The sequence below is a fragment of the Dipodomys merriami genome, unplaced genomic scaffold (genome assembly GCF_024711535.1).
Source record: "Dipodomys merriami isolate MVZ:Mamm:240054 unplaced genomic scaffold, mDipMer1.0.p SCAF_84, whole genome shotgun sequence".
Classification (NCBI taxonomy): Eukaryota; Metazoa; Chordata; class Mammalia; order Rodentia; family Heteromyidae; genus Dipodomys; species Dipodomys merriami.
In genome coordinates, this window is record NW_027206446.1 from 2,584,373 (window position 1) to 2,611,749 (window position 27,377).

The following is a 27,377-nucleotide window of genomic DNA, read 5'->3' on the forward strand; positions in this document are numbered from 1 at the left end:
ACATTATTAGCTCAGCACTTGAGGAGGATCGGGTTGTCTCAGTGTTGCGGCTGGGTGTTTTCCAAGGTGAAAACCACCCTGGGTGCTTACGACCACCGCCCTGCTTTGCCATTTCTACAGCGATGACTGGACTCAGTGAGGAAATCGTCAGATACGTGAGAGGGGGGAGGACATAGGTGGAGGAGTTAGGGACGGTGTGCTTCATCAACAGAATGTAAACCACAGCCAAAGGTAAACCAGGTAGGATGAGGATCATAGTGTAAGACCGACAAAGTACCTGCAATCTCCCAGATATTAATTAGCATCTTCACACTACCTATTATTCAAGCAGCTAAATCACACAATTCTGATGGGCAATGGTTTTTGAATCTTGTTCTTTATTTTTTTTTATTTCTTATTTTTTTTTGGGTCCCGTCGTGGGGCCTGAACTCTGGGCCTGGGTCCCTCAGCTCTTCAGCTCAAGGGGGCTAGCGCTCTACCACTTGAGCCACAGTGCCACTTCTGGCTTTTTTCTTTTTGCTTATGTGGTGCTGAGGAATCGAACCCAGGGCCTCGAGCATGCAAGGCAAGCGCTCTACCTCTGAGCCACCTTCCCAACACCAAGCAGTGTGCTTTTAATCACCAAAGAGCTTGCATCCAGTGTCTCAAGGGATAGAGACTTTAGAGAAATGTCTTATTTTCCTGTTCTCTCAGAGGTAAAAAAAAAAAAAAATCATTTGCATAGTAAGATCATTTCCAGAAACAAAGATTCTATCTACCTATCTCTACCTGTCCATCCATCCATCCTTTACCTATCTTTTTTTTTTCTTTTGTCGGTCATGGGACTTGAACTCAGGGCCTGGGTGCTGTCCCTCAGCTCTTCAGCTCAAGGCGAGTGCTCTACCACTTGAGCCACAGCGCCACTTCCGGGTTCCTGGATTGGAGACAAGAGTCCTACAGACTTTCCTGCCTGGGCTGACTCTGAATCACGATCCTCAGATCTCAGCCTCCTGAGTAGCTGGGACTACAGCTGTGAGCTACTGGCACCCGGCCCATCCATGTATCATTAAATGTCCTTTATAAGAGCCTCAACTACTGTTTTCCAAAAGAACATTTTCCTTGAAAGCAGGTTAGACACTACTTTTATACCAGGACACTGTGCTTTCCTTTCTTTCTTTGAATAATTGTCTCATTCCAATGTTACGACATTAGCCACTCTGTTCCTAAGAGTAACACATTCAGATCCAGATCTAAGGTCGCTAACAATCATTTCTAAAAGGAAAATAGGGAACATCAGAAAGGGAACAAATATATGTTGTTAGGAAATCAACTACTTCAAGGTCATTTTGAAAAATGAAATGATTTACACATGGTTGTGTCCAAAAAGAAAAAGGCTTCCAAAATATACTACAGATAATTATAATGAATCACCGTTTTAAATATCTGAAGTCCTCCAAGACGTCCTCGGTGATGCTTATGCCAATATTCAAATATCGTTCTAATTTCTTTAAGCAGGAGATTTAATATGTGTTTTAAATTCCAGACAACTAAGATAAATGGGCACTCAACAGCTCCTGCTCATTTTGTGTTTGTGGATCCCCAGGCTCTTTATGATTGATTGATTTATTTTTATTTGTTTGCTTGTTTATTTCTTTTGCAGGTTCTGGGGCTTGAACTCAGGGCCTGGCTACTATCCCTGAACCACTTTGTGCTCAAGGCTGGCGCTCTACCACTTGAGCCACAGCGCTACTTCCAGTTTTCTGGTGGTTCATTGGAGATCAGAGTCTCATGCACTCTCCCGCCCGGGCTGGCTGTGAACTGTGATCCTCACATCTCAGCCTCCTGAGTAGCTGGGACTTCAGGTGGGAGCCTCAGATGCCTGGCTGGGTCTTGATTTATTTCTTAAGATTATGCAAGGCCCAGAGAGCCTATACCTAATTACCTGGGCATACCCGAGTGGGTTTCTTTTTTACCTTCAGAAGAAGAAAAAAATTAGCCTACATCTCTATTTTTAATCTATTTTTTCTCTATTATTTATTCTCCAAATGATCTAATTCAATATTTTTTTTTGGTCAGTCCTGGGGTTTGAACTCAGGACCTGGGTACTGTCCCTGAGCACTTTTGCTTAAGGCTAGTGCTCAATCACTTGAGCCACACAGCCACTGCTGGCTTTTTCTGTGATTATTTGGAGGTAAGTGTCTCATGGACTTCCTTGCCTGGGCTGGCTTTGAACTGCGATCCTCAGATCTCAGCCTCCTGAATAGCCGAACCTACAGGTGTGACCACCTGTGCTGTTACTATTTCAGTGGACATTATCGTGTTCACAAAAGAGGTTTACTTCATTTTTCTTATTTAAGGGTCTATAGACTTACAGGAAGAATCATTTATATGTGTCCAAAGAAAAGGTTTCCGAAATATGAGTGATCAGATGGTCAAATACATAGTATGTGCATGGAAATAATGACTGAAGAAAAACATGGTTGTTTTGGGGCATTTTCCCTTCTGTAGGTCTTACAGTTCCGTGAATCCAAGTATGCTTTCTTTAGAATAGGATACATTTGTTTTTAATTTAGGAATAAAGTAAAAGCATAGGCCCTACCTTTTCTTTTTATCCTATAACCATGCTGCTTCAACTAGGCATGGAAGGGTATTTTAGACATGCATTTTAAATATCAAATATGTAGACAGGAAGGGGAGAGAAGAAACATGAGGTCAGTTTCTTCCTCTGGGTAAAAATGTCCGTCAGGACCAGGGCATTATACTTTCATTATTCAAGGGCTTTGAGGGATGGATTGGGTCAAAGGTAACTGCTTATAAAAATAATGTTAAGAATGTATTTTAAAAAATGGAACTAGGGCTGGGCAGGTGGCTCAGTGGTAGAGTGCTCGCCTGGCATGCAGGAGGCCCTGGGTTCGATTCCTCAGCACCACATACACAGAAAAGGCCAGAAGTGGAGCTGTGGCTCAAGTGGTAGAGTGCTAGCCTTGAGCAAAAGCAGCTCAGGGACAGCGCCCAGGCCCTGAGTTCAAGTCCGAGGACTGGCCAAAAGAAAAAAAAAGGAACTAGGAAAATCAAGGGGATGGATGGAGTTGGGACAGATGAGGGGAAAAAGACAAAAGAGGTGACATTGAACAAGATTCATTACGCTGCGTGAGATGGGTTGATTAGACCCATTAGCTTCATACATCACACACTAAATTGAAATCCCTGGGCACAACTACTTATAGATAATAACAACAACAACAACAACAACCCTTTCAAAAATAAATAGTAATAAAAAGCTGTAACAGGTTTAAAATTATATATAATATATATATATATTATATATATATTATATATATATATATATTCAATTTGATCGTTTCAAGCTAAAGAAACAGGTCTTCTCCAGCGCACGGACATTAATTGAACTACTGGTTCATTACAAAACAAATTATGACCTCGGCCTCCAAACATCTGCCTCCACCCCTTTGTTGTGATTTGCTGGTGGGGTAATATTTTCCTTCGGGGCTCTGTCCTGGTGAGAGGTACGCTCTGCATATGCCCCCGTTCTGATATATACGTTACTTCCTTTTAAAATGTCTCTCGGTGCTTCTGAGGCTGACTGATGTAAGATGTTATTTTGAACATGCCAGAGCTTCTCCACGCGCTCGGGTCTTTTCTTTTCAGCCCGCATTCCTTCCTAAGTGGCAAAAGCTTCCCACTTATCAGTCACTCAAAGTGTCTGTGGCTGTCAGATGTGTATAAAGCGCAATCAGTTTGGAAGCGGAGACACCAGCATTTTTCTTCTCAGCTTGAAGCAAACACGTTTTGACTGCTAGTCATTCAATTTTAAAGCATTCTCAATTAGGGGCGGGTGAAGATATGAAGAAAACACATCCTAAACACCTCCACCAGGCAACAGAGACATTTTATTGTTATCTCTTGATTTACTTTTTGGCAGCCCCAGCCCTCCTCTTCTTTTTTATTTTTTTTTTCCTTTTTTTCTTTTTTCTTTCTGGCTGCATGACATGGGTTCTAGTGACAAAGTCTCCCTCAGAAAACGGCAGCCAGCATAGGTGATCTGAACACTGTGGAACACCTCTGTTCCGGCCTGATTGTGTTTTCTTAATTGCTCTCTCTCTCTCTCTCTCTCTCTCTCTCTTTCTCTCTCTTTCTGTTTCTCTTTCCCTCAACACTGAGTCACCCTCTGGGGGGATTATCAAATAATTTACTTTTAAAATTAAAACAAAATTATTGATGATCGACTTTTTTTTTTTGTTTTTAGTATTGGATACTGGGATTTGAACTCAGCACACTGACTCCTTCCCTTATTGGCTACTACTTGACCAAGTGAGCCATGTCTCCAATCTCAGGCAATCGTGTTTTGTTAATTCAATGGAGACATCTGATCCAGTGGAGTGAGAAAATGAAGTAAAAAAGTGCAAGGAAAGAGCTAGAAGTTACACCAGATGAGTCAGACACCAAGAGTAGTTGCAAGGCTACGGGCTGGGTCAAGAAAAGGTAGATCGAAATAGAAGGGAATAGAAAAATGTATTCAGAGCTAACTCTTTCTGGGGAAAGGAAAAAAATAAACTAAATGTGTGTTTTGGTAATAAACAGAGAGGCGAAATGAAAAGTAACTGCTGAAAAATGACAATTTGAGTGTGCATATTGATACACAACCCTCTATAGCCAGTAGAAAGCTATATAAACATGCGATCAGCAGATGGACAGATGCTGAACAGTAGCGTGACACCTCTTCTCCTTTCTTTTTTCTTTTTCTTTTTTTTGTCAGCCATGGGGCTTGAACTCAGGACCTGGCGCTGTCCCTGAGCTTTTTCTCTCAAGGCGAGCACTCTACCACTTGAGCCACGGCGCTATTGGCGGTTTTCTGGTGGTTCCCTGGAGATCAGAGTCTCAAGGACTTTCCTGCCCGGGCTGGCTTTGAATCTCGACCCTCAGTTCTCAGCCGTTGAGTAGCTGGGATTACGGGTGTGAACCACTAGCGCGTGGCTACTTGGGTTTTTGGGAGGTTATTTTTTTGTCTAATGAAATCAGGGTCTTCTGCTGGTGGGACATGAGGACTAACTCCGTGATCCACGTGTCTTGTGTCTTTGTGCACTTGTTACTTTTGAGGCGGACTCGAGTTAGGTCCAGACTGGTTCTGGACATTCATATGCTTTGCTGCATTCCTGGGGATGTCTGCAGCATGCTACTGCACCCGGCTATGTATTGAGATGGAGTCTCTTCAGCTTTTATGCTCTTCTAGTTATGTACAGCAATCCCATAATCTCGACCTCCCAAGTAGCTAGGATTATAGATTTGTGCACTATGCACAGCTCATCTGGTCAATCCGGGTGCCTGAGCCTGCGTTGATGGATTAATTGTGACATGAGATACAATAACCGGGGGTTATTTGGCAACACCACATGGCAGATGGTGTTCTATACAGCCGGGAACGGGTTAAGAAAGGAGGCACCTGAAGAAGATAGTGGAAAGAGGTTTTAAAAATGTAAGATTAGGAATGTAAAGTTCGATGTTTCTGTCCAGGAGGGGCTCATTTAAATAGGCCAGGCAGACACGCAGGGCTTTCCTCTGAAAGAGGGAAAGAGATGCAAGTTGGCGAGACAAATTGAGGGGTATTATGCTCAGAACAGAACACAATGCCACTCAGCTAAATGATCTCAGGAAGCAAGCCCAGGTGAAAAAAAAGAAAGAAAGAAAGAAAAAGTCAGGCAAAGAGCCTTTTAACCACTCAGCCTTCTGGCTGGGCGGGACATCCACACAGTGAGACGGAGGAGAAGAGGGATTAGAGAGTCAAATAGAAAAGCAAACCTAGAAAAGCAAACCGTGTTTTCCTTGTTTGCAGAAATTCTGAGAAACACCCCCCCAAAAAAAACCCCAAAAAACACAAAACAAAGAAGTAGAGCAGGACCCCAGTGTCTCACACCTGTCGTCCCAGCTACGCAGGAGGCTGAGATCTGAGGATCGTGGTTTGAGGCCAGCCCAGGTCCTGATGAGACTCTGATCTCCAGTGAACCACACACACACACACACACACACACACACCAGACGTGCCAGTGTGGTTCAAGTAGTAGAGCGCCAACCTTGAACAAAATAAGCGGACAGCACTCAAGTCCCAAGATTGGCACCAAAAGAAAACAAACCAAAAAATTAGGAGAAAGAGCCGGGCACTGGTGGCTCACACCTGTCGTCCCAGCTACTCAGGAGGCTGAGATCTGAGGATCACAGCCCAGGTGGGGAAGTGTGTGAGACTTTTATCTCCAATGAAGTACTCAGAAAAAAGCCAGAAGTGGCGCTGTGGCTCAAGTGGTAGAGCGCCAGCCTTGAGCCAAAGAAGCTCAGGGACAGTGCCCGGGCCCTGAGTTCAAGCCCTCAGGACTGTCTTTATTCAGTGCCACTGAGGTAAGTAAAACACTGAGAATTTACCATTTTCTACAACATTCACTATGGAAAAAGGAATTCCTTTTATTCCTTCTCCTTTAACCGCCACAAAAACTATAGATCATCCAGTATCATGAAAGTTGTTTTAGTGCCTTATTTTTTTTTCTTCCCATTTTATTCAACTCATTTGCTTTCCTTTATCTGGAAAAAAAAATCCCTTCCTGAACACACACACACACACACACACACACACACACACACACACACACACACACACACACACACACACACACACAGAGAACCAATTGTCTTTATGTTACAGGGAAGTTTCCAGGTGAAAGCTGGGAAGAGTAGCAGTCAGTTTTCTGGTTAGGGAATTAAGCAGATTTATCGAGTGTCAAGAATGCCTGGAGTGTGTGAGGGGCAGTGTCATTCTTCCCGATGGAAGCACTGAATTCCACTGCATATATATATATATATATATGTATTAATTATATACATATTAATTAATATATATGTATATACTCCACCTTTGTAAGGAAATGGGAAGACTTGGACCAAACTCATACTAAGTGAAGTAAACCAGACCCAAAGAAAAGAGGTCCCATGGTTTCCCCATTTGCAGTATTTAGTATACATCTAGGATAATCTCAGCAGATGAACAGACTAGCTCAATAGCTGTGTTCATATGACCGTACAAGTTGATGCTAAGTGAAATGAACTTCAAGACATGGACACAGAGGTTTTTCTTGCTGTTGTGGTTTTTAATGTACTGTGTGATTTTTTTTTTGTTTCTTTTGTGTGTTCTTCCCGCTGTGGTATAGCCCCTGTTGTATTTGATTTCGGTGCCCTGGTATTGTATGTACCTTTATTTGGATTAGGGAAGGGAAGGGGAACAACAGATTGGTGGGATGAAGGACAAGGGGGAACCAAGGCAACAGCGATATTCACAAGACAACAGGTCAGAAATTATCTGTAAACTTGGGGGTGGAGGGGAAGGGAAAGTAGGAGAAAAATGAGGGAAGGGGTAACCAGGTGGACAAGAAATGTCCTTATGACCTTGCCTATGTAACTGTGACCTCTCTGTACATCACCTTGACAATAACACAAAGAAAGGTGAGGGTACTATGCTCGTTCCCAGAATCCTTTGCTCTCTTCCTGTCGAAGGTCTGTTTATTTCACTGATGTCTTATATTCTACACATTTGGTAGCTTTCTCTAGCCACAACAGGAAGTAGAAATTGCTTACGGAGCCTTTGTGCACACCACCTTTTGGTTATCTCTTTTAGGCCTACACTGACTTCTGGTCTAAAGTCTCCCAACCTCTTGGTGTGGTTTGTTGAGTGGCTTTTGGTTGGTTCTGTTTCCTGCTTCTGAGAGTCTGGTTCCCAGGATTTTACCTAAGTCCGGGTGGATTCCTGACCTCCCGTTCTTCCTTCTGTGGACTGACAGGCTGTGGGGCGCAGAATCCCAGAGCCAGAGAGCACTTCTGTGAACAGGTCACAACTCGTCGACAAAGGTTGGGAAGTTGTGAGAAAACTGCTCTGGGCCATTCTCAGTGATTCTAGAAAGGCCGTGTTGAAAACGTGTGAAAAAGAACAATAGCAAAATGCAGCCGTGGTCCTCCCTGGGTACCATGTGGAGAATGAACTCTACCACGGGTGGAAGGGGAGGGGAAGGGGGCGCTGGAAGAGACGGAGGGAAGGGGGTTACAGTCCCAACAGAAACGCGCTCATGACCCGACGGTGGAACTGTCACCCCTCTGCAGGTCACCCTTGTCATGATAACAATACATTTTTTTATTACGCTTTCTTGGGTTTAAAGCGCAGCAGGTCAGTGGGTTTGGAAGCACAGCTCACAAAACAGAACTTACTTCTAGAACACAGCAACACTAACTAGAGACTAAACGATTGTTTACGTGGTCTGCACTGCATTAGAATTCTGTGCAGAAATTGTACCGAGAAAGTCTGACAAACAAAAATAGCATAGACACGGGACAACAGAGAAAGAAGAATCAGGAAGTTTCGCTCCAATTTGGCATAAAAAAAAGGTTGACAGGAAAAGAATTTCCTCCCATGAAATACATCTTCCACATTCTTTTTTTTTTTTAGACAAGTCAGGATGAATTTCAAAAATCAGGATCATAATTCTTCAACACTTCCCAGCTTCACTTCAACTTAAGGGCTCTGTGGGTTTGGGGTTTTCAGTTTGGGCATTCATCGTCCAAGTTATAGTTATGATTCTCAGCCAAGCATGGTGACTATGACAGTACGGGGTTGGGGACGGAGATCTTGGGGTGCAAAGCTCGAGGCTAGTCCCAGTGAGACCTCATCTCAACCAATAAAGGACTGGTAGGACAGCAGACACCTATCAACCCAGATATGCGGGAAGTGTTCATAGGAAGATCTTAGTCCGGACTGGCCCAGGTATAAAATGGAGGCTCTAGACCAAAGCGTGGTAATTAATTAATTAATAAAAGCCAAACGGTGTGGTGATGTGGTTTGAGTGGTAAAGTGACTAGCTAGCAAATGCAAATGGATCAAACTGTACGACTGCCAAAAGAATTCTCTTTATTAATTATCATTGTTTAATAAATCCACCAAATACCCCCCCCCAAAAAAAAAACTAAGAGATAAAATGGCCAGGAAGCAGCCAGGGAGGCCAGAACTTAGAGGCTGATTTGTTCTGGTCAGTTCTAAGACCAGTAATAAGAGCAGAGAGTAGAAATGAACCAACAGAAAACAAAGGCAATCAGAAATCCAAGAAATCACAAAACTCTCCTCAGAAGGGAAATGTCAACCGCCTACTGGACTACCCAGAACACAGACACAGACACACACACAGACACACACACAGACACACATGCACACACACACACACACATGCACACACACACACACACACACACAGACACACACACACAGACACACAGACACACAGACACACAGACACACACACACACACACACACACACACACACACACACACACACACACACGCTTCTGTCTGAATTGTAAACACTTGGCCACTGACTCTCAACGTTCAAGACTCCTGGCAGGTAAAGGACACATTTTGTTTTGTGTCTGTTACAGGTAGGTGGGGAGAGGAGGAGAATTGGCAGGTGGAGTGAGGAAATGGAGATGCCAAACCGGGTGTCAAGACCCACACTCTAGGCAAGCAAACAAAGAGACTTAACGGACATATAACCGTAGCATGGGGGCGGGAATAGGAGAGGATGTTAGAGTGGCAGGAAGTGACCTAAGAACATCGTTATGCTTCCGGGTTAATATATAAAACTTTTACATCTATCTATCTATCTATCTATCTATCTATCTATCTATCTATCTATCTATCTATCTATCTATCTATCTACTATCTATTTATCTATCATCTATCATCTATCTATCTATCTATCTATCTACCCACCTACCTACCTACCTACAAAATTTTGTAATTCTATCTGTTGTCTGTCTGTCTTTCTCTCTATCTACCTACCTATCTATCGACTCTCTTTTTTTTTTTCTTGCTGGTCTGGAGTCTGAGCACTTTCTCAGAGTTTTACCTCTTCAACTCTTTCGCTCTACCACTTGAGCCACAGCTCCACTTCCGGTTTTCTGGTGATTCATTGGAGATCAGAGTCTCACACGCTTTTCTTGCTGGGGGTTGGTTTTGAACTGCGATCCTCAGATCTCAGCCTCCTGACGAGGTAACGTTTCAGGCATGAGCCGCCAGATAGAAATGTGAATGCTGAACAAACGGAAAGTAACGGATTCCATTCAACATGGCGTCTTCTGAGGGACTAGGCTCATTTCTTCCAGGCACTTTTACAAGCCTTGTAGCATGTTGTTACAGTGTGGAAATGAAGACCATGGAGGCACATCAAGCTGTCTGTAGCTCTGGCTAGAGGGATAGGCGTTTGTAGGCAGAGAAAGAAGATGGAAATAGGAATGACTGAACTCTGTCATTGTCATCAGGAGACCTATTGAAAGGGAATGCTTGAAACAGCCCAGCGTCCATTCTACACGATGGGGGGGGAGGTGAATAAATTACAGTCCTTTACTTTCCTTCTTCAGGATCAAGGCCCACCTGTCTTCTCACGTGGACATTCTTGCTTCCGGAAAGTTGAAGGGGGAAAATCTGACTTCACAGCGAATGCTCTCACGCTACTGCCTCTTCTGATCATCTCTCTGGACGTGGAGAAACATCCTGTGTCCAGTTGTTTTATGGTTTATTACACTCACTGGAGCTTAAGGAGTTAAGAATGCTCCTCGGGCTGAATTGCTACCTTAATTGCCTGGTATTTATTTCTGGCATTTCCAGGCTCCAAAAGAGACCTGGTTACCTTGTAAGTTCTTTATGCTCCCGTGTGTGCTCTGGGAGGCGTGGTGGTGAGCGGGAGGAAGGTTAAAATGCTTCCAACTTACCCCTCTTGGAGACAGAAATCATAAATCAGCAGGTCAGGCAGGTACTATTTTTTTTTCACCTTGCACGTTCTTTATGCTTTCAATACAATATATCTCAACGGATTTCTTTCTGCATGCTAATTTTACCAAGAATTACCCAAAATCTAATGATCTCGGAGAACTTGGGCTCCAATAAAATGAAACAAACCTTTTTAACACACATTGGTGGAACACATATTGCAACCTTATCCTTCAAGTGTACAAAAGTCAACTTGGATTTGTTTCATTTACTTATTGTTATTATTATTATTTACTTTGGAAGAATTTGTTCTCAGGGAAAGAAGACTCATTTTGAAAACTTTGGATTGTTCAGCCTTAAATGGTAGACTGTTGGTGAAATAAAATTAAACTGGGCCAAAATTTATCCCAAATACATGGAATGCAGCCACTTTTGCATACGTAACAAGTTAGTGACTCTGGGAAAAACTGCTAACCTGACCGCGTCTGTTTAGAAATGTAAAAATGAGAGATGGATTTAATAAAAGAAATCATTAAGCTCCATGTTGTTGTAGAATAGTACAAACTTGGAATACCAACCTCAGTTTTCAGTGATTTTTATATGCTGATTTTATGTGTATGAATATGTGTACACACATGTGTGCATACATGTGCATGTGTGTCTGTGTGCATATTCCTAGAAATCCTTTTCTGGCTGCAAATACTCATTCAATTGTCCATCATTGGAAATGCAGAAGGAAAAACAATTCATCTGTAATGACTTAATAAAAATTCATTAATGTCACCTGCTGTCTAAAATGTCCAGCTCCAGTTCATTTAGTAATTAAAGTAACCAGACATGAGTTCTGAGTTACAATTCCCACATAATGAAAGAGAGTAGTAAACTCAGAGGAGGTGAGAAATTTTTCCCAGATCACACAGCAAATAAGCGATGAAAGTGTGAAGACTGCATTTGGTTACATCTAATTCTATACCACTGCTCTCCATCTTAAAACACACACACACACACACACACACACACACACACACACACACACACACACACACACACACACACAAACTAATATAACTGAAATGTCATTTCACTAAGTCAGATAGAATGCGCTATTACATCTTAAGGATGAAATTCTTTCCCAGAGCATACTAGGATTGCACTCTGCCTGGTGAAGAGAACAAGGAATACAAATGTTTCCTTTGTTCTGCTCAGAACCCCAGACTGAAGCAGTGACCCAAAGCGATGACTCAGCCGACATGTGCTCACCTTCTGAGTCAGACACAATAACTGTGGTTATTAACTACCAAGGACTCTCCCTCCGGTCAATACGATGTGCAGGAGTTGGAGAGGCTGGGCAGAGGGGACACTGACATGCACTTTTTGGAAATCTCTCAGGAAAGTTCAAGCGTGGACAGCCCAGTGAGAGAGCATCATGGGAAACAGAGTGGGGGAAAGTGTCTGAACTTTGCCTGCGTGGATGTCTGACAGGACGCCACGCATTCCAGGACTCACTCTCTCTGCAGGTGCCCAAAATCTTAAAAGTTTATCTAGCAGAAGGGTAAAGAACATAGGGTAAAAAACATGTGTGTGATACGGTTATAACACACACACACACACACACACACACACACACACACACACACACACACACACACACACACACACACACACACACACACACACACACACACACACACACACACACACACACCTCTAAAACTACGGAAACTCTTGTCTCCTTGGAAGCTCCAAAAATAAGAGGAACTTGGGCCCCAGGAAATACTCCACATGGGGTCACCATGAAGGCTGAGAGATCATTCTTCAGTTACTCGGAAAGGGCTTCCTACCAGTGAGCCCAGATGAACCTCGAGTCCTGGTTCATGATTTCAAATGCAAACCAACTCACCACCAACGTGACTTACTGTAAAAACAAATGGTTCAACTGCTACTTTTCAAAACAAATTCCAGGAAATAGAAACAAGGTTTTTGGTGGTAGTGGTGGTGGTGGTGGGTAGTGGTGGTGGTGGTTGGGTGGTGGTAGTGGAGGTGGGTGGTGGTGGTGGGTGGTGGTGGTGATGGGTGGTGGTGGTGCTGGTGGGTGATGGTGGTGGTGGTGGGTGGTGGTGGTAGTGGTGGTGGGTGGTGGTGGTGGGTGGTGGTGGTGGGTGGTGGGTGGTGGGTGGTGATGGTGGTGGTGGTGGGTGGTGGTGGTGGGTGGTGGGTGGTGGGTGGTGGTGGTGGTGATGGTGGTGGTGGTGTTAGTGGTGGTGGTGATGGTGGTGATGGTGGTGGTGGTGGGTGGTGGTGGTAGTGGTGGTGGTGGGGGTGGGGGTGGTGGGTGGTGATGGTGGTGGTGGTGTTAGTGGTGGTGGTGGTGATGGTGGTGGCGGTGGTGTCATTTGTTTTTGTTGCTGTTGTTGTTTGTGCTGTCTATTGAGGGGAGCAAAGGAAGGAGCACAGAAAAGCCAGGAGGAAGGGTGAACCAAGGCAAATACGGCACTCAGTGTGGGGGAAATGAACTGTGCAACTTGTAGACAGGGATAGGAGGGGTAAACTGGGGAAAAGTGAAGGAAGAGGTCACGTGTCCAAAGAGATGACTTGTGAAATGGTAAGCCCTCTCCCACCACACCTTAATAATAACAATACAGTTTATGAAAAACAAAGGAAACTGGGAAATAAAATGGTTAAACTGTGGAGTCAGTGGAGTAAGAGAAAGAGAAAGAACGGGTCCTTCCCTTTCCCCATTAAGAAACACATTTACCTGGAAAGAGAGGTCTTGAAAGGCTTTCTGAAACCTCTACAAGTTCTATCATGTCATAATGCCAAAAAGTAAGCTAGAGTCAGGCACTGGCGGCGTACCACTGTAATCCCAGCTACTCAAGAGGCTGAGACCTGACAAGTTCACTTTGAAGCTAGCCCTGATAGACAAATCAAAAGACTCTTATTTCCAGCTGACTAGCCAAAAACAAGGAGCAAAGTGGACCTGTGGCCCAAGTGGTAGAGCGCTAGCCATGAGCCCAAACACTAAGCAAAAGTCAAGGCTTTGAGTTTAAACCCCAGTAGGAACATAAATAAATAAGGAAATAAACAGCAAATGAAAATAAAACATGTACTGTCTTTTAAGGCTATTAAGCAGAAATGTTAGAAGGAAACACTGCATACAATAGTGGAACAGGAAATCTGTGGGTGCTCCTCAAGTCTCATAAAAAAAAATTGGACATTGTTGAGGAAAGAAGAATATTTCTGGGATGCTAACATGATTTTATTTGTACGGAGAACTAAACTGTGGTACTGCAAAGAATAACAGAAAACTTTAATAAAACTTCTCATCCTAATGAGTTGTGTGAATCAGCCTGGCAGAAAATGGTATAACTCCATAAAATCTCTAAGAGGGAAAAGATGCCGACTAAATTTTTATTCCAATTGGAATGACACTGTTTTAGAGCTAAGGTTACTTTTTTTTTAAGAAAAAAATACAGTTCATAAGGAACTCCTCCTCAGTAATTTAATGAAATTAATTCACATGTAGAATCTCATGGCATTTTTCTCTGAATAAACTGCTCAAAAGTTCAAGCAGCTACCCTTTCGTATCCAGTTTGAGAGTTGAGAAGGTAGAATTAGAATGAACAGTCAAGAGAAATTTTAAATAATCTGGTTTATAGATTCTAGGAGATCAACCTGGCTGCCTACAGATAAAAATGTGCAGAGACTGCTTGTACATTTTTAAGTATGTTCTTTCCAATGGAAGGGAAGACATCTGAAACCATCTCTCCTGTAGAGAGAGGAAGAAATATCCTTCCTGCCACGTCACATATCAACTCGTGTGTGGCAATTATCCTTTTCTAGTTCTTGATGAGTCAAGGAGAACCCACGGAGCAGACCTGTCTAATCCAGGTAAAGGTGGTATTTGTTTTGCCTGATATGTAAGATCAAGTTCAAGTCATTTATAGTTATGATGAAAACAATTATGAACAGTTTAACGCTGAGTATCTAACGCTGTCGTTCAAAGTTCCATCAACACAGAATTCACACTGGTCTGTTTTCTGAGGTCTGAGCAACTCACGCTAGTATAAAATAGCGAAGGAAATAAGAGTCATAATAAATGATGTAAGCTAATATATTTATTTCTACAAGGAGTTTAGACTGCGTAATTGTGTAATTTTTTTTTAAGTGGAAATAGCTCAGGATACAGCCGAAGTATTTTCAAATAGCCAACAAAATGTAATCTATGGGACATTTTTCTGTAGGGATTTGGTTGTACATGCTTTTTTTCTTAAAACAAAAGGTATAATGAAGATGGGTAGGATAACTCATGCTCAGGATCCTAGCTACTCAGGAGGCAGAGATCAAGAGGATTATGGTTGGAGACAAGCCTGTGGGAAGGGAATAACTAAAGAGACATCATCTCAACCAGTTAAAAAAAACAAGCATGGTAGCATGTCCCTTTCATCCCAGCTACATGGGAAACATAAATAGAAGTCCAGGGTGTTGGGGTGGGGCGGGGAGGGAAACTAATGGAAAAACAGCAAAAGTAAAAGCAGCTGAAGGCATGGCTGGAGGAGTAGAGTACCTATTTATTCACAAGCGCAAGGTCCTGAGTTCAAACCCCAATACCACCAGAAGATTACACGTTCTAGATTTGACTTTCTAAACCTAGAAGGCCCTGGTCTTCTTCTCCCTCCTTGTCCTATATTTGCAAGGGAGAAGAAGAAATGAGGGAAAGTTACAAAAGGGCAGGGAAGGCATTTTAAAAAGAAATACGATAGGATTTATGGGAGAAAGAGTCTGTTCTTACTACACTTCACATGTCACGTTTTTACACACGCTGGTCCATTATGATCACCATAATTGTGTTAACCACCTCTCAGCAGAGTAAATAACTCAAATACATTATGCCTTTCACGAACATTAAATGATTATAAGGCTGCCCCCAAAATGTACGATACAAAACATGTATGGCATTCAACATGTATGACATTCGACATGGGTGATACACCATTTTCAGTCTGATGTTCCTTCCCGTAGGGGGGACATGTTTTGTTTAACTCCATAAATGAGTGGAGACCACACTTCCACATGGTTGTCAAACAGAAATTCTAAGCTGTTACAACTCTCATCCTAACAATTTTTTTTATAAACAGTGAGAAAACTTTGCCTTTGAATCCTGCTTGTATCTGTGAACCACTGGTATGATTTGGGGGCAAGGTATTAGTTCCATGGAAAACTATAGTTTCCTATAGTCATACCATTCCTAGGAAGGATTACTTTTTAAATTTTTAATTATTCATTTATGTATATCTGGGCCTGGGCCTGGGGCTTGAACTCAGGGCCTAAGTGCTGTCCCCAGAGTTGCAGCTCCACTTCCGGCTCTCTGTTGATTCATTGAGACTTTCTTTCCCAGGCTGGCTATCAATGGTGGTTCTCAGATCTCAGCTTTCTAGAGTAGGTCTGGGAAAAGGACCACTTTTTCTTTTTTTCTAAAGTATTTTTCACCTCTGCAGCAAGAAAACAATTTCTCCTTAAAATCCACTAGGGAGCCTAGTGTTTACAGTTGTGGAATAATTCTCCAAAGAAAGCAGTGTGTTGACTAAGCTAACTAGTGGATCAAATAAACCATTTACTGAACTCTACCCATACTTACAGGATTTCAGAATTTTTGTGTGTGTGTAATTTCTATTAAACAACAGAGCTTGCTTTTGTCTCCTGGAAATCATGAAAGTTTGAGACTCTTGTTCCTTCACTGAATTGTACTTGTCACTGACGGTGAGAGGCTGCCATAATTTCAACACTCGATGGCTGGAATTACTTTAAAACAGTTTCGGCGCAAAGCACCTGTTACTGAGAATGAGGATGTGTGCTTTGGTCTAAACCAGCAACATGGAAATGAGGGAAGAGTTTTAAACCACAGACTGGTTAGCTATATGCTGGTTAGCTATATGCAAGCCACGTGAGTTCCAAGCCCCGAGTTCGAGCCCAGGTACCAACAATCAAAAAGTACTTTGTATAGTTTGCAATTACATAATTACAGCTAAGTGAATGACAGGTGTTGGGTTAGAACTTCGCAACATTGTTCCATTGCCTTAGTTAGCTACTTTCATTCATGTCTCTTGGACTTAGAGTTTAAAACAAGTTTTGTTTTGTTTTTCGAGCCAGGTGCCAGTGGCTCACTCTTATAATCCTAACTACTCAGGAAACTAAGATCTCAGGATTGTGGTTCGAAGCCAACCATGGATAGGAAAAGTCCACGAGCTTCAATTAAACTTCAAACAAACGGGAAGTGGAGCTGCGGTTCAAGTGGTAGAGCGCTAACCTTGAGCAAAAGCAGCTCAGGGACAGTACCTACGCCCCGAGTTCAAGCTCCAGAATCCACACACACACACACACACACACACACACACACACACACACACACACACACACACACACACACACACACACACACACACACACACACACACACACACACACACACACACACACACACACACACACACACGGTTCTTTCTGCCCCTGTACTTCTGTTTGGGTACTCCAACCCACCCTAATACAAACATTTACAGACATATTTTTTCAACATGAACGCCTAGAGGAAAAGAATCATTTCTTTGCAGTAATTTCTCCTCAAATGCGGTTCAAGTTCTTGGCTGCACACTTGGACTGACCCCCCACCACTGGCAGACCTGGCCCCGAGTACCGCCATATGTAAAGTTCACCCAGCACCCAAGGACATGGTTCATGAGTGGGGCCCTGAAGGAATTGTTCAGGTTGGAGGTCACATCAGGATGCAAAAATGGAGTTAGGTCATATTATAGTGAGAAGCAGATTAAAATCATGAGGCAACCTGATGTGTGCAGGGGCTGGAAGGTCTCGGAAGGAGGGTTTCTGACCTGAATCTGTTGCTGGAGCAAATTGATTTTGTGTTGCTGCTGCAGAAGTTGTTGTTGCTGTCTGGCAATCTGAAAAGAGATCAAAGGAGGCAAGGTTACCATTGTACTGACTTTCTGGGGGTGGGGACGGGGCGGGGGCACCAGCCTCTTGTCTCCCCATCGATGAGAATATAGACCACCACGGCCTACACTGTACGCAAGTCATCCTTAAGAAGGACCAGAAGAAGGATTTAGGCTCTAGGACCAGCTACTTGGTCTCTTTCCTTTGGCCTAGAACAGCGAACCCAGCGGTCCTGCAGCCTGATCTACTCCAGCAAGCCACTGAAAGGGAGATGGCCAAAAACTTCCACAGTTCCCACATGGCCAGCCTTTCTCTATCAAAGAAAGAGGGTTGTATAAAACAACAACAATGGGGCTGGGCAGGTGGCTCAGGGGTAGAGCGCTTGCCTTGCACGCATGAGGCCCTGGGTTCGATTCCTCAGCACCACCTAAGCAGAAAAAGCCGGAAGTGGTGCTGTGGCTCAAGTGGTAGAGCGCCAGCCTTGAGCTGAAGAGCTGAGGGACAGCGCCCAGGCCCAGAGTTCAAGCCCCACAACTGACAAAACAACAACAGCAGCAGCAACAACCATTGAAGTTGTTGTGACAGAGGGGTTGTGACTCGCATGAAGTTGAAGCTAAATGTAGCTCATTTTTGTGGTGGTGGATTGTGAATTCAGTTGTCATGTTGGCCTCTGGTAGACTCTGAACCACCAGCTCCTTCCACACACACAAATCCAGGAGTGATTCTCAATATCAACAGCCACTTCTGTCTCAGCAATCCCCAAATGTGTCACTGATTTGATTGTTTGTTTGCTTATGCTGGTTACCTGGGATTGAACTCAGGACCCTGGGGTCTTCCTGCTTAGCTTTTACACGCAATGCTGGAACTCTACCAGTTGAGCCACAGCTTTACATCCAGCTTTTTGCTGGCTAATTAGAGTGAAGAGTTTGCTTAGATTTGTTTCTCTGGGTTGATTCCACACTGAATCTCAGATCTCGGCCTCCTGAGTGGCTAGGATTACAGTGCCTAGCTTGAACTTCTCACATTTCCTTAGAATCCAACTGTCAACCCTTTTTCTAGAACTTTTTCCAGCACCTCTGGTATTTCCCTGGCTTTCTTCCTTCCGCTTCTGTTATTAAATGTGAAAATTCTCCAAGCTCAATTACAATCACATTCATTTCTCTAAACCTCTTTACTTGGGTATGTCAAGTGTCCTGGATTGGATCGTTTGGCCCTACATCTGTGTTTATGCTGTTGTTCTGGTGCTTTTGTTTGTTTTCTGCTCTTAACAGGGCTTAAACCCTGGACCTCCTGCTCTTGCTTTTTTTTTTTCTGTTCAAGGGAGTCCATCTACCTCTTGTACCACACCTCCCTCGTGACTTTTTAGTGGTTGATGAAAGAGTCTCATGGGCTTTCTTGCCGTGGCTGGCTTTGAACTGTGATTCTTGGATCTCAGCCTCCAGGGTACCCAGGATTATAGGTATGATGCACTGGTTCCCAGGTACGCCTGCACTTTAAGAGTCAGAGTCATTTATGCAGAGACTCAATCAAAGGCTCATGCTCAACAGCACGAACAGGACCTGAACTGGTTTCCGAGTGTCCTGCCCCTGATCTGATGAGTTTTCACACACAGCACAATCATCACCCTGTTGTCTGGTCTCAGAACCACCTTTCTATTTACTTAACACAATGTATCATGACTTTATGTTCTTTTACTTTTTTTTTTTCCTTTTATGTCAATTGTGGGGCTTGAACTCAGGGCGCTGTCCCTGAGCTGCTTTTGCTCAAGGCTGGTGTTCTACCACTTGAGCCACAGCACCACTTCTGGTTTTCTGGTGGTTTGTTGGAGATAAGGGACTCATGGACTTTCCTGCCGAGGCTGGCTTTGAACCGTGATCCTCAGATCTCAGCCTCCTGAGTAGCTAGCATGACAGGCATGAACCACTGGCTCTTAGCTTCATTTATTTTTTTTTCTTTTTGTCAGTTGTGGGTCTAAAATCAGGGCCTGGGCGCTGTCCCACAGCTCTTCAGCTCAAGGCTAGCACTCTATCACTTGAGTTACAGCACCACTTCTGCCTTTTTCTGCTTGTGTGGTGCTGAGGAATCGAACCCAGGGCTTCATGCATGTAAGGCAAGCACTCTACCACGGAGCCACCTTCCCAGCCCTTCATTTACTTTTAAATATCATTCTGTCTCTGAGAAAGAAGTCCACATGTGTTTTAAAGTTAAGCAGAAGGAGTATGTACGTTTTATTCATGTTGACTCAGAGATGGTATGGGACGAAATTGAACATTTGGTAAGAAGGTAAGAATCCATAGAAGAGAATTTTAAGTGCTTTATTGCATGATAGAATGTAAAGAAACTGCTCAGAAGGATGTAAAATGTCTAACCTCTCCAGGAAACTTCCACATGGTTATTAGTAGGTCTAGATCACATTCTGATCTCCTTGGTTAAACACAGTTCTGGATTGCGTTCCCAACAATAAAGGAGAACCATCTCTATCACTTCCCTCACAAGAGCATTGCCTTGACCTTCTGAAAGCTGGGTAATCAGGAAATAAACAGACATGTGACTAGGACTAAAAGTAGGAGAGCCGTCTAGCTGGCTGCGGGAAGTTCATTCTCTTGTGAGCAGTGGTTCAACTGTATGATTTTAATACTTTCATTTGGTCTTTGAAATGCTGCGAAATGAAACTTCACAGGTGGAGGAATAGTAGCCATTATGCCTAGTTCTGTCCTTCCACTCATGAAATTTGCAAAAGTCCTTTCAGCAGTAGCTGGAGAAGCAGCAAGTACCGATCCCAACTCTCGGTGCTTGCTTTTGCTTGGGGCCAGTCCCTTCTTCCCTGGGCGATTTGTCCCCATCCCTCTCCCCTCGTTCTCAACGCCCTACCCCAAGTCAGCCTGCGCAGAGTTCCTTTCAAGTTACAATGCCTGCCCAGTGCTCCTAGCTCATGACTGTCATCCTCTCCCGGTTCAAAGACAGCCCGGGCAGGAAAGCCCTTGAGACCCTGATCTCCCATGAGCCACCAGAAAACCAGAAATGGTGCTGTGGCTCAACGTGGTAGGGCGCTAGCCTTGAGCAAAAGGAGTTCAGGGACAGCGCCCAGGCCCTGAGTTCAAGTCCCAGGACCGGCAAACAAACAAGTGAATAAATGGAGATGGGCCCTTTGTGTCTCACTCAGTTAAAGTCTGAAGGGCTTGGTCTCCCTGCCTCGCTAGCTTTGTCAGCCTACTCTTCCCTTCGGCTTTCATAAGCTGCCCGAGGATTCACTCTGTGCCTCGGTGCCCCTGCGCCTGCTTGCTCTTCCTTCCATCTGGAATAGTGTGACTGGGGGGGAGGGGCGCAGGGCTCACCTGCTCACCTTCTAGAAGGTTCTGTTCGGGTATGATCAGGTCACTGAGGTTTTCCTTGAACACATAGGTTTAAAGCTGCTCATCTCCCTCGGACACCCTCCTTTCCAGTGCCCTACTTGGTGCTCCCCATGAATACTTCACAACATGTACCAGAGTGTCCCGATTAATTTACCTAGCTCTCCCCACCACACGTTAACATGGAGGGGATTTTTATACCCTGCTACACTTCCTATGAGTAGGATGGAATCCAGCATCAAATCCACGTTCAATACATCCTTATTGAAGAGATGAACACGGAGTAGAGCTCAGTCATAATCTCCTACAGCTGGGTGTGGTGGCTCATCCCTATAAGCCCAGCTACTTCTGGGGTAGACGTGGGAAAGATCTCAGCAAAAGGTTAGGAAAAAGAAAGTTATGAAAATGGCGTCTCCACAAACCAGCCAGGCGTCTTGGCTCACACCTACGTTGGGGGCAGAGACAGAGAGATCCACATCTAAGGCCCGCTTGGGCAAAAATGCCTGAGACTCTAGCTGAAACAAAAAACAAAAACCCGAACTTCAGCGAAAGAAACAAACAAACAAGTAAGGGTAGGGTAAGGGCTGGGACGCATGGCCAAGAGGAAGGCCCTGAGTTCAAACCCCCATACTGTCGGAAGGGGGGGGGGCACCTGGAGGAAAGGCGGAAGGCCTCGGTGCACGTGCTGGTGGTCAGAGGGCAGGTGAATCTGCTAACCGAGAGCAGCGGCTTCTAGGGAGAGGGCGAGAGGACAAAGACCTGAAGTTTAGGATACAGGCCCGCTCGTCCCTCACACCTACGTCTGTAATCAGGGCAAAGGCACCCCCCCGCCCCCCGTGGGCTTACCGTGGGGGGGGAGCTGGGATGGAGGGGCAGGGTCTCTGCAGAGCTGACCTGGAGGTGGTTGGAGAGAGGCCTTCTCTCCAGGGGTGGGAGTGAGCACCTCCAGGCCTCCCTCTGACTCAGGAGGGACCCGTGGAAGGGCAGCAGGTTCCTACGTTTCTAAGGTGGAGGCGAGAGGGCTTGAGAAAGCCAGAACATTCTAGAATCCTCGCCGTGCCATGTGGGGGTCGGCCAGAAACCGTGAAGTCGAGAGGGAAAAGAAACTTCCTCTCCATTAAAAGATGGTTTAAAAGCCTTTCAGGACAAGTGTGCCATACACACTCACCAAGGAATCTCAGGGTTCTCTACCAAGCAGTCGTCTCCCCTGGAGCTACGTTCCCAGAGGCCCTCAGAGTCCCTGCAGAGAGTAATGTTACTCTGTGCTAACTACACTCATCCTGGGACTCACACAAGAAGAATACGGGTTGTCTCTAATAATAGAGCAAATACATTTCAGTAGAAGTAAAAATAAAATAAGAAAGTAAAAACAACAGAACAATAAAAAAATAAAAATAATTTTAAAAAGTAAAAATAATAGAACAAATAATAATAGAACAAATACATTTCAGTAAAAGTAACAATAAAATAATTTTAAAAAGTAAAAATAATAGAACAAATAATAATAGAACAAATACATTTCTGTAGAAGTAAAAATAAAATAAAATAAAAAAGTAAAAACAATAGAACAAATAATAATAGAACAAATACATTTCAGTAAAAGTAAAAACATACAGAGTATGGTAGTTCATTTCTGTAATCTCAGTACTCAAGAAGCTAAGGCAGGAGCAGTTGTAGCTTTGAGTCCAACCTGAGCAACATAACAAGACCTTGCTTTGAACAACAACAAAAATTACCTTTCCAGTAGAGAAGCCCCCCTAAGTAAAGGAGAGTAAAATGAACAAGTAGAGCACCAATGGCTCAGGCCTCGCTATTCAGGAGGCTGAGATCTGAGGATCCAAGCTCAAGCGAGCTTGGGCAAGAAAGTCCATGAGATTCTTATCTCTGATTAACCACCAAAAGCTGGAAGTGGCACTGCGGTTCAAGTGGTAGAGCACCACTCTTGAGCAAAAGATAGCATTCAGGTCCTGAGTTCGAGCCCTAGTACACTCCCTCTCTCTGTCTTTTTGTGTCTCTGTCTTTTTGTCTCTCTGTCTCTGTCTCTCTGTCTGCTGTCTGTCTGTCTCTCTCTCTCTCACACACACATACACACACAGAACTATAAATGCTTATAACTCTCCCCTTGTCTTTCTCTGTCGCTGATCATTATCCTACCTCATTTAGAATTAAACTCTATCAACGCGGGCTCCTCCCCAGTTAAATTGTTTCAGCCATTCTAATAGCTTTCTATTTAGATGATTCATAGCATCTTCACTGAACATTCTTCTTCCCAAGTGGAAAGTCGTTTCCTTTGTTTAAGACTGCCTGTTCTCCAAATCTTCGCTCAAGTGTCTCCTGATTGGAAGGGTTTTCTTGGCTCTCCAGGATTCCGTCTATGTTCCTCTTTTATCGCCTATTGGAATTCCTTGGCTATAATTGTAAATTGAATATCCTCTACCTGAGATGTTTAGGACCAGCAGTGATTTGGATTTCTGATACTGGATTTGGGGCTATTTGTACATACACAGTAAGGTATTTGGGAAAGAGGACCCAAGTCAAAGCCTGTGATTCATGGGTGTTTCTTATATGTTTAATGCACAGGGCCTTATGATCATTTCAGACAGCATTTCCAGCATGCCTAGGTTTTACTGAGTTCATTATTTAGGGCCTCATGCTCTTCCTCCACTTTTTTCCTTCAAGGCTGGCGCTCTACCACTTGACCCATAGCTGCATTTCAACTCTTTGAAGGTTAACTGGAGTTACGAGCCTCACAGGCTTTTCTGTCCAGCCTGGCTTTGAACCTGGATCCTCAGACCCCGTCTCCTGAGTGCTGACAGGTGCTGACAGGTGTGTGGGTCCCTGGTACCTGGTTGTGACTGCGGTCGGGCCCGTGAGGAAATGTCACGCTGTGGAGGAGCTCACCCGTGGCCTGCCAGCCAGCACTGCAAAGGTTGCGTGTTTTGGAGCATTTCAGATTTCAGGGGTTCTGATTAGGAATGTTCAACCTTTGCTGCCATCTTCCCACTGAATTTACCCGTGTGTGTGTGTGTGTGTGTGTGTGTGTGTGTGTGTGTGTGTGTGTGTGTGTGTGTGTGTGTGTGTGTGTGTGTGTGTGTGTGTGTGTGTGTGTGTGTGTGTGTGTGTGTGTGTGTGTGTGTGTGTGTGTGTGTGTGTCATGGATTGACAAATAGCCAGCAAGGGACTGCACCTCTTTTCTTGCTTAACTGTCTTGTTTTTTGTTTTTTGTCAGTTGTGGGGCTTGAACTCTGGGCCTGGGCGCTGTCCCTCAGCTCTGCAGCTCAAGGCGAGCGCTCTACCACTTGAGCCACAGCGCCAAGTCTGGCTTTTTCTGCTTATGTGGTGCTGAGGAATTGAACCCAGGGCCTCGTTCATGCAGGGCAAGCGCTCTACCACTGAGCCACCTGCCCAGCCCCTGCTCTCTTTAATTCTTACTTCTTCTATTATCTTTAAGAACTTATCCAAATGGGCTTCGGCTCGAGGTGTCGGTTTATGAGCCCAACGCGGCTGATCCACGTCACCTCTTCCATCGTCCTCCCCCGCCTCCCCCCCCCCCACCCTACCCCTCCCTTCAAGTCCCTGGCTCCATGTTCGCCTAGGAATATGATGACTTCATTTTCCCACTCTTCCTCCTTCCATTCCCCTGCCTTTTGCTCCCTTTGAACTTAACCCTCGGCTCCCACAGCACAAGCTCTTGCTTCAAGGTGTACGTGAGTTGGAATCCTCCCCTGCGGATCCCACACTGCAGCTCATGCGTGCGAGCCTTTGTCTGGGGGCCCCTTGGTCTGCTCTGTCTGCTCCCACGCATGTTTGGGACCTATGTCCAGTTTCCACACAGGAGAGCAGGCACGTTTCCTTTGACTCTCGGGCCAGCCTTCCCCATGTCCCCCTGCCCCAGGCCCGGCCGTGGCCCTGCTCACCTGCTCTTGCTGCTGCTTGGCAAGCTCCATCTGCTGGCGCTGCTTCTCAATCTGGGATGCAGCGAGCTTCTTCTGCTCGTCGTGGGCGGCCAGCAGCTGCTCGCGCAGGCTGGTCAGCTGGTTGATCATACCCATGAGCTGCCGCTCCTTCTCCGCCAGGCTTTCCGGAGTCCCTGGACAACGGCACACAGAGAGAGAGGAAGCATAAGAGAAACAAGAACTTGTCATGATGCAAGTTCGAACCACAGACACACAGACACACAGACACACAGACACACAGACACACAGACACACAGACACACAGACACACACACACACACACACACACACACACACACGACCCTGGTCTGCAGAGCACCGGTGGCTGAGGTCTCTAATACCAGCTACTCAGGAGGCTGAGATCTGACTAGGGATGGCAGTTCGAAGCCAGCCTGGGCAGGAAGAGCCCATGAGACTCTGTAGTTTGAATTGACCAGCAAAAATCCAGAATGGGGGTGTGGCTCAAGTGGTAGTGTGCAAGCATTGAGAAAAAAAAAAACAAAAATCAAAAAAAGCTCAGGAACTGTGCCCCAGAAATGAGTTCCTTGGTGGACTGGCTCATTAAATATTTTCAATCTTTTTGCAGTTTTTGTTTTGTCTCTCATGGGGCTTGAACTCAGGGCCTGGGCGCTGTCCCTCAGCTCTTCAGCTCAAGGCGAGTGCTCTACCACTTGAGCCACAGTGCCACTTCTGGTTTTTTGGTGGTTCATTGGAGACCAGAGTCTTGCAGAGTTTGTTGCTCAGGCTGGCTTTGAACCATGATCCTCAGATCTCAGCCTCCTGAGTAGCTGGGATTACAAGCATGAGCTACCAATTCCCTGGCTGTATCTATTGTTTTCAAGTTCTATGCTGGACCTATGGAGGATAAAAATGATGTCTAAGTAAGGCACCGTTTCTGGACTTTACTTTTTCATCTAATTAAACAGGCAAAGACAGGAAAACTTAAAACCCATAATTACTAAGACACAAAGCCATTAGCAATGATAAGTTTTCCCCTTCATTTAAAAACTATCCTAAAGATTCAACTCTAAGAGATCCTGTGTTAAGGTTAACAAAGGGGAAAATGCTTGGGTCCGGGGGTGAAGTTTATTTGGAGAGTATGTACTTGTTAGTGCATATAAAGGCCCTGGGTTGAGTCCCCAGCAACACTCACACACAAACACACACACACACACACACACACACACACACACACACACACACACACACACACACACACACTCAGCAGATGGGTGGTGGGGAAGGTCGATCAAGTTAAAATCGTTAATGCACAACTCATAGAGGGTTCAGGAAACAGACATTCAAGTTTGAGAATACAATAGGCTTCCCTGAAATACTGAAATGTGGGTGAAAAATGAGCATCCCTTATAGTCCCCCCCAAATTATACCTATATCTAAGATCTGGAAAAGAAATTAGGGCGCCCACTGAGGGAAAGAGTGGGCAAATACAGCCATCATATTCAATGCCCATAGGGAACCATGGAGCTGGGTGAGGTGGGGAGGGGAGGGGAGGGGAGGGGAGGGGAGGGGTGAACAATGGAAGGGGTGACAGGTGACACGCATCAAGAGGCATTGTCCTTCATCAGCCGACACGCTGAACTGGAACTCCTGTGTACATGACTCGATGATACTAAAAGATAATTAATTAAAAAGGAAAAGATATCCTAGATCCATGATATTTAAAACACGCTGAAGGGTCTTAAGAGAGGTTAAAATACTTATTTGATGGACCAGGCGTGTGTGCTGTGCAGAGAGATAGAACTAGCACCACTTTCAATTGTTCTTTTAAAACGCACGGGGTAGATGTGACCCCTCTGGTATAGCTTGAGCAGCGGGAGAGAGCGTGTTTGTTAATTACAATTTTCACTTCAAACGTAAGATACAAAGCGCTGTTTTAATAATGCATTTGCCACCTGTATGCATCATTAGGTAAAACGAGGTGCTATCGCTCGGTCTCCTCCCCATCTCCCCGCAGTCTTCATATATGACTCGGGAGGAAGTATTAGCTACTGTTGGTGGCTTATAATTTCCCTGTGCCCATTTAGGATGGAAACGAAGTTTCTAAGTTAAAAAAAATAATAATTGAATGTATTTCTAATAAACAGACATCCAGAATAAAATGTCGTGTGAATATTAAAAAAAAAAGATTCATCTGTTGTGCTCTTTCTTATTATCAGTCGTGAACGTTGATACTGAAAAAAGGCTACTGGCTCTCACCAGTGCCATCTTGGCCACGTGGTGGATGATAGGGAATTGGACTTCACGGGCGCCATCTTGTTTTCATGGTGGAGACAGGGCAGTTCCACCCCTGGGTGACAGGCAGGCCTTGGATGATAGGTTAC

General features: G+C 44.5%; 1 protein-coding gene across 17 annotated transcripts in view; it reads right to left on the minus strand.

The window, feature by feature from the left end:
- Sox5 (SRY-box transcription factor 5) overlaps nt 1–27,377 on the minus strand; it is an 857,426-nt gene that overhangs the window by 169,058 nt on the left and 660,991 nt on the right. For 13 of the 17 annotated variants that reach the window (XM_070011779.1, XM_070011777.1, XM_070011776.1 and 10 more), the window contains 2 exons: nt 24,997–25,169; nt 17,669–17,737 (listed from right to left, as the gene is read on the minus strand). In XM_070011779.1, the coding sequence (XP_069867880.1) occupies nt 17,669–17,737; nt 24,997–25,169 (242 nt within the window). Of the gene's footprint in view, nt 1–17,668; nt 17,738–21,925; nt 22,072–24,996; nt 25,170–27,377 lie in introns of those variants that run through there. The other 4 variants (XM_070011788.1, XM_070011791.1, XM_070011789.1 and 1 more) reach the window with 2 other exon arrangements.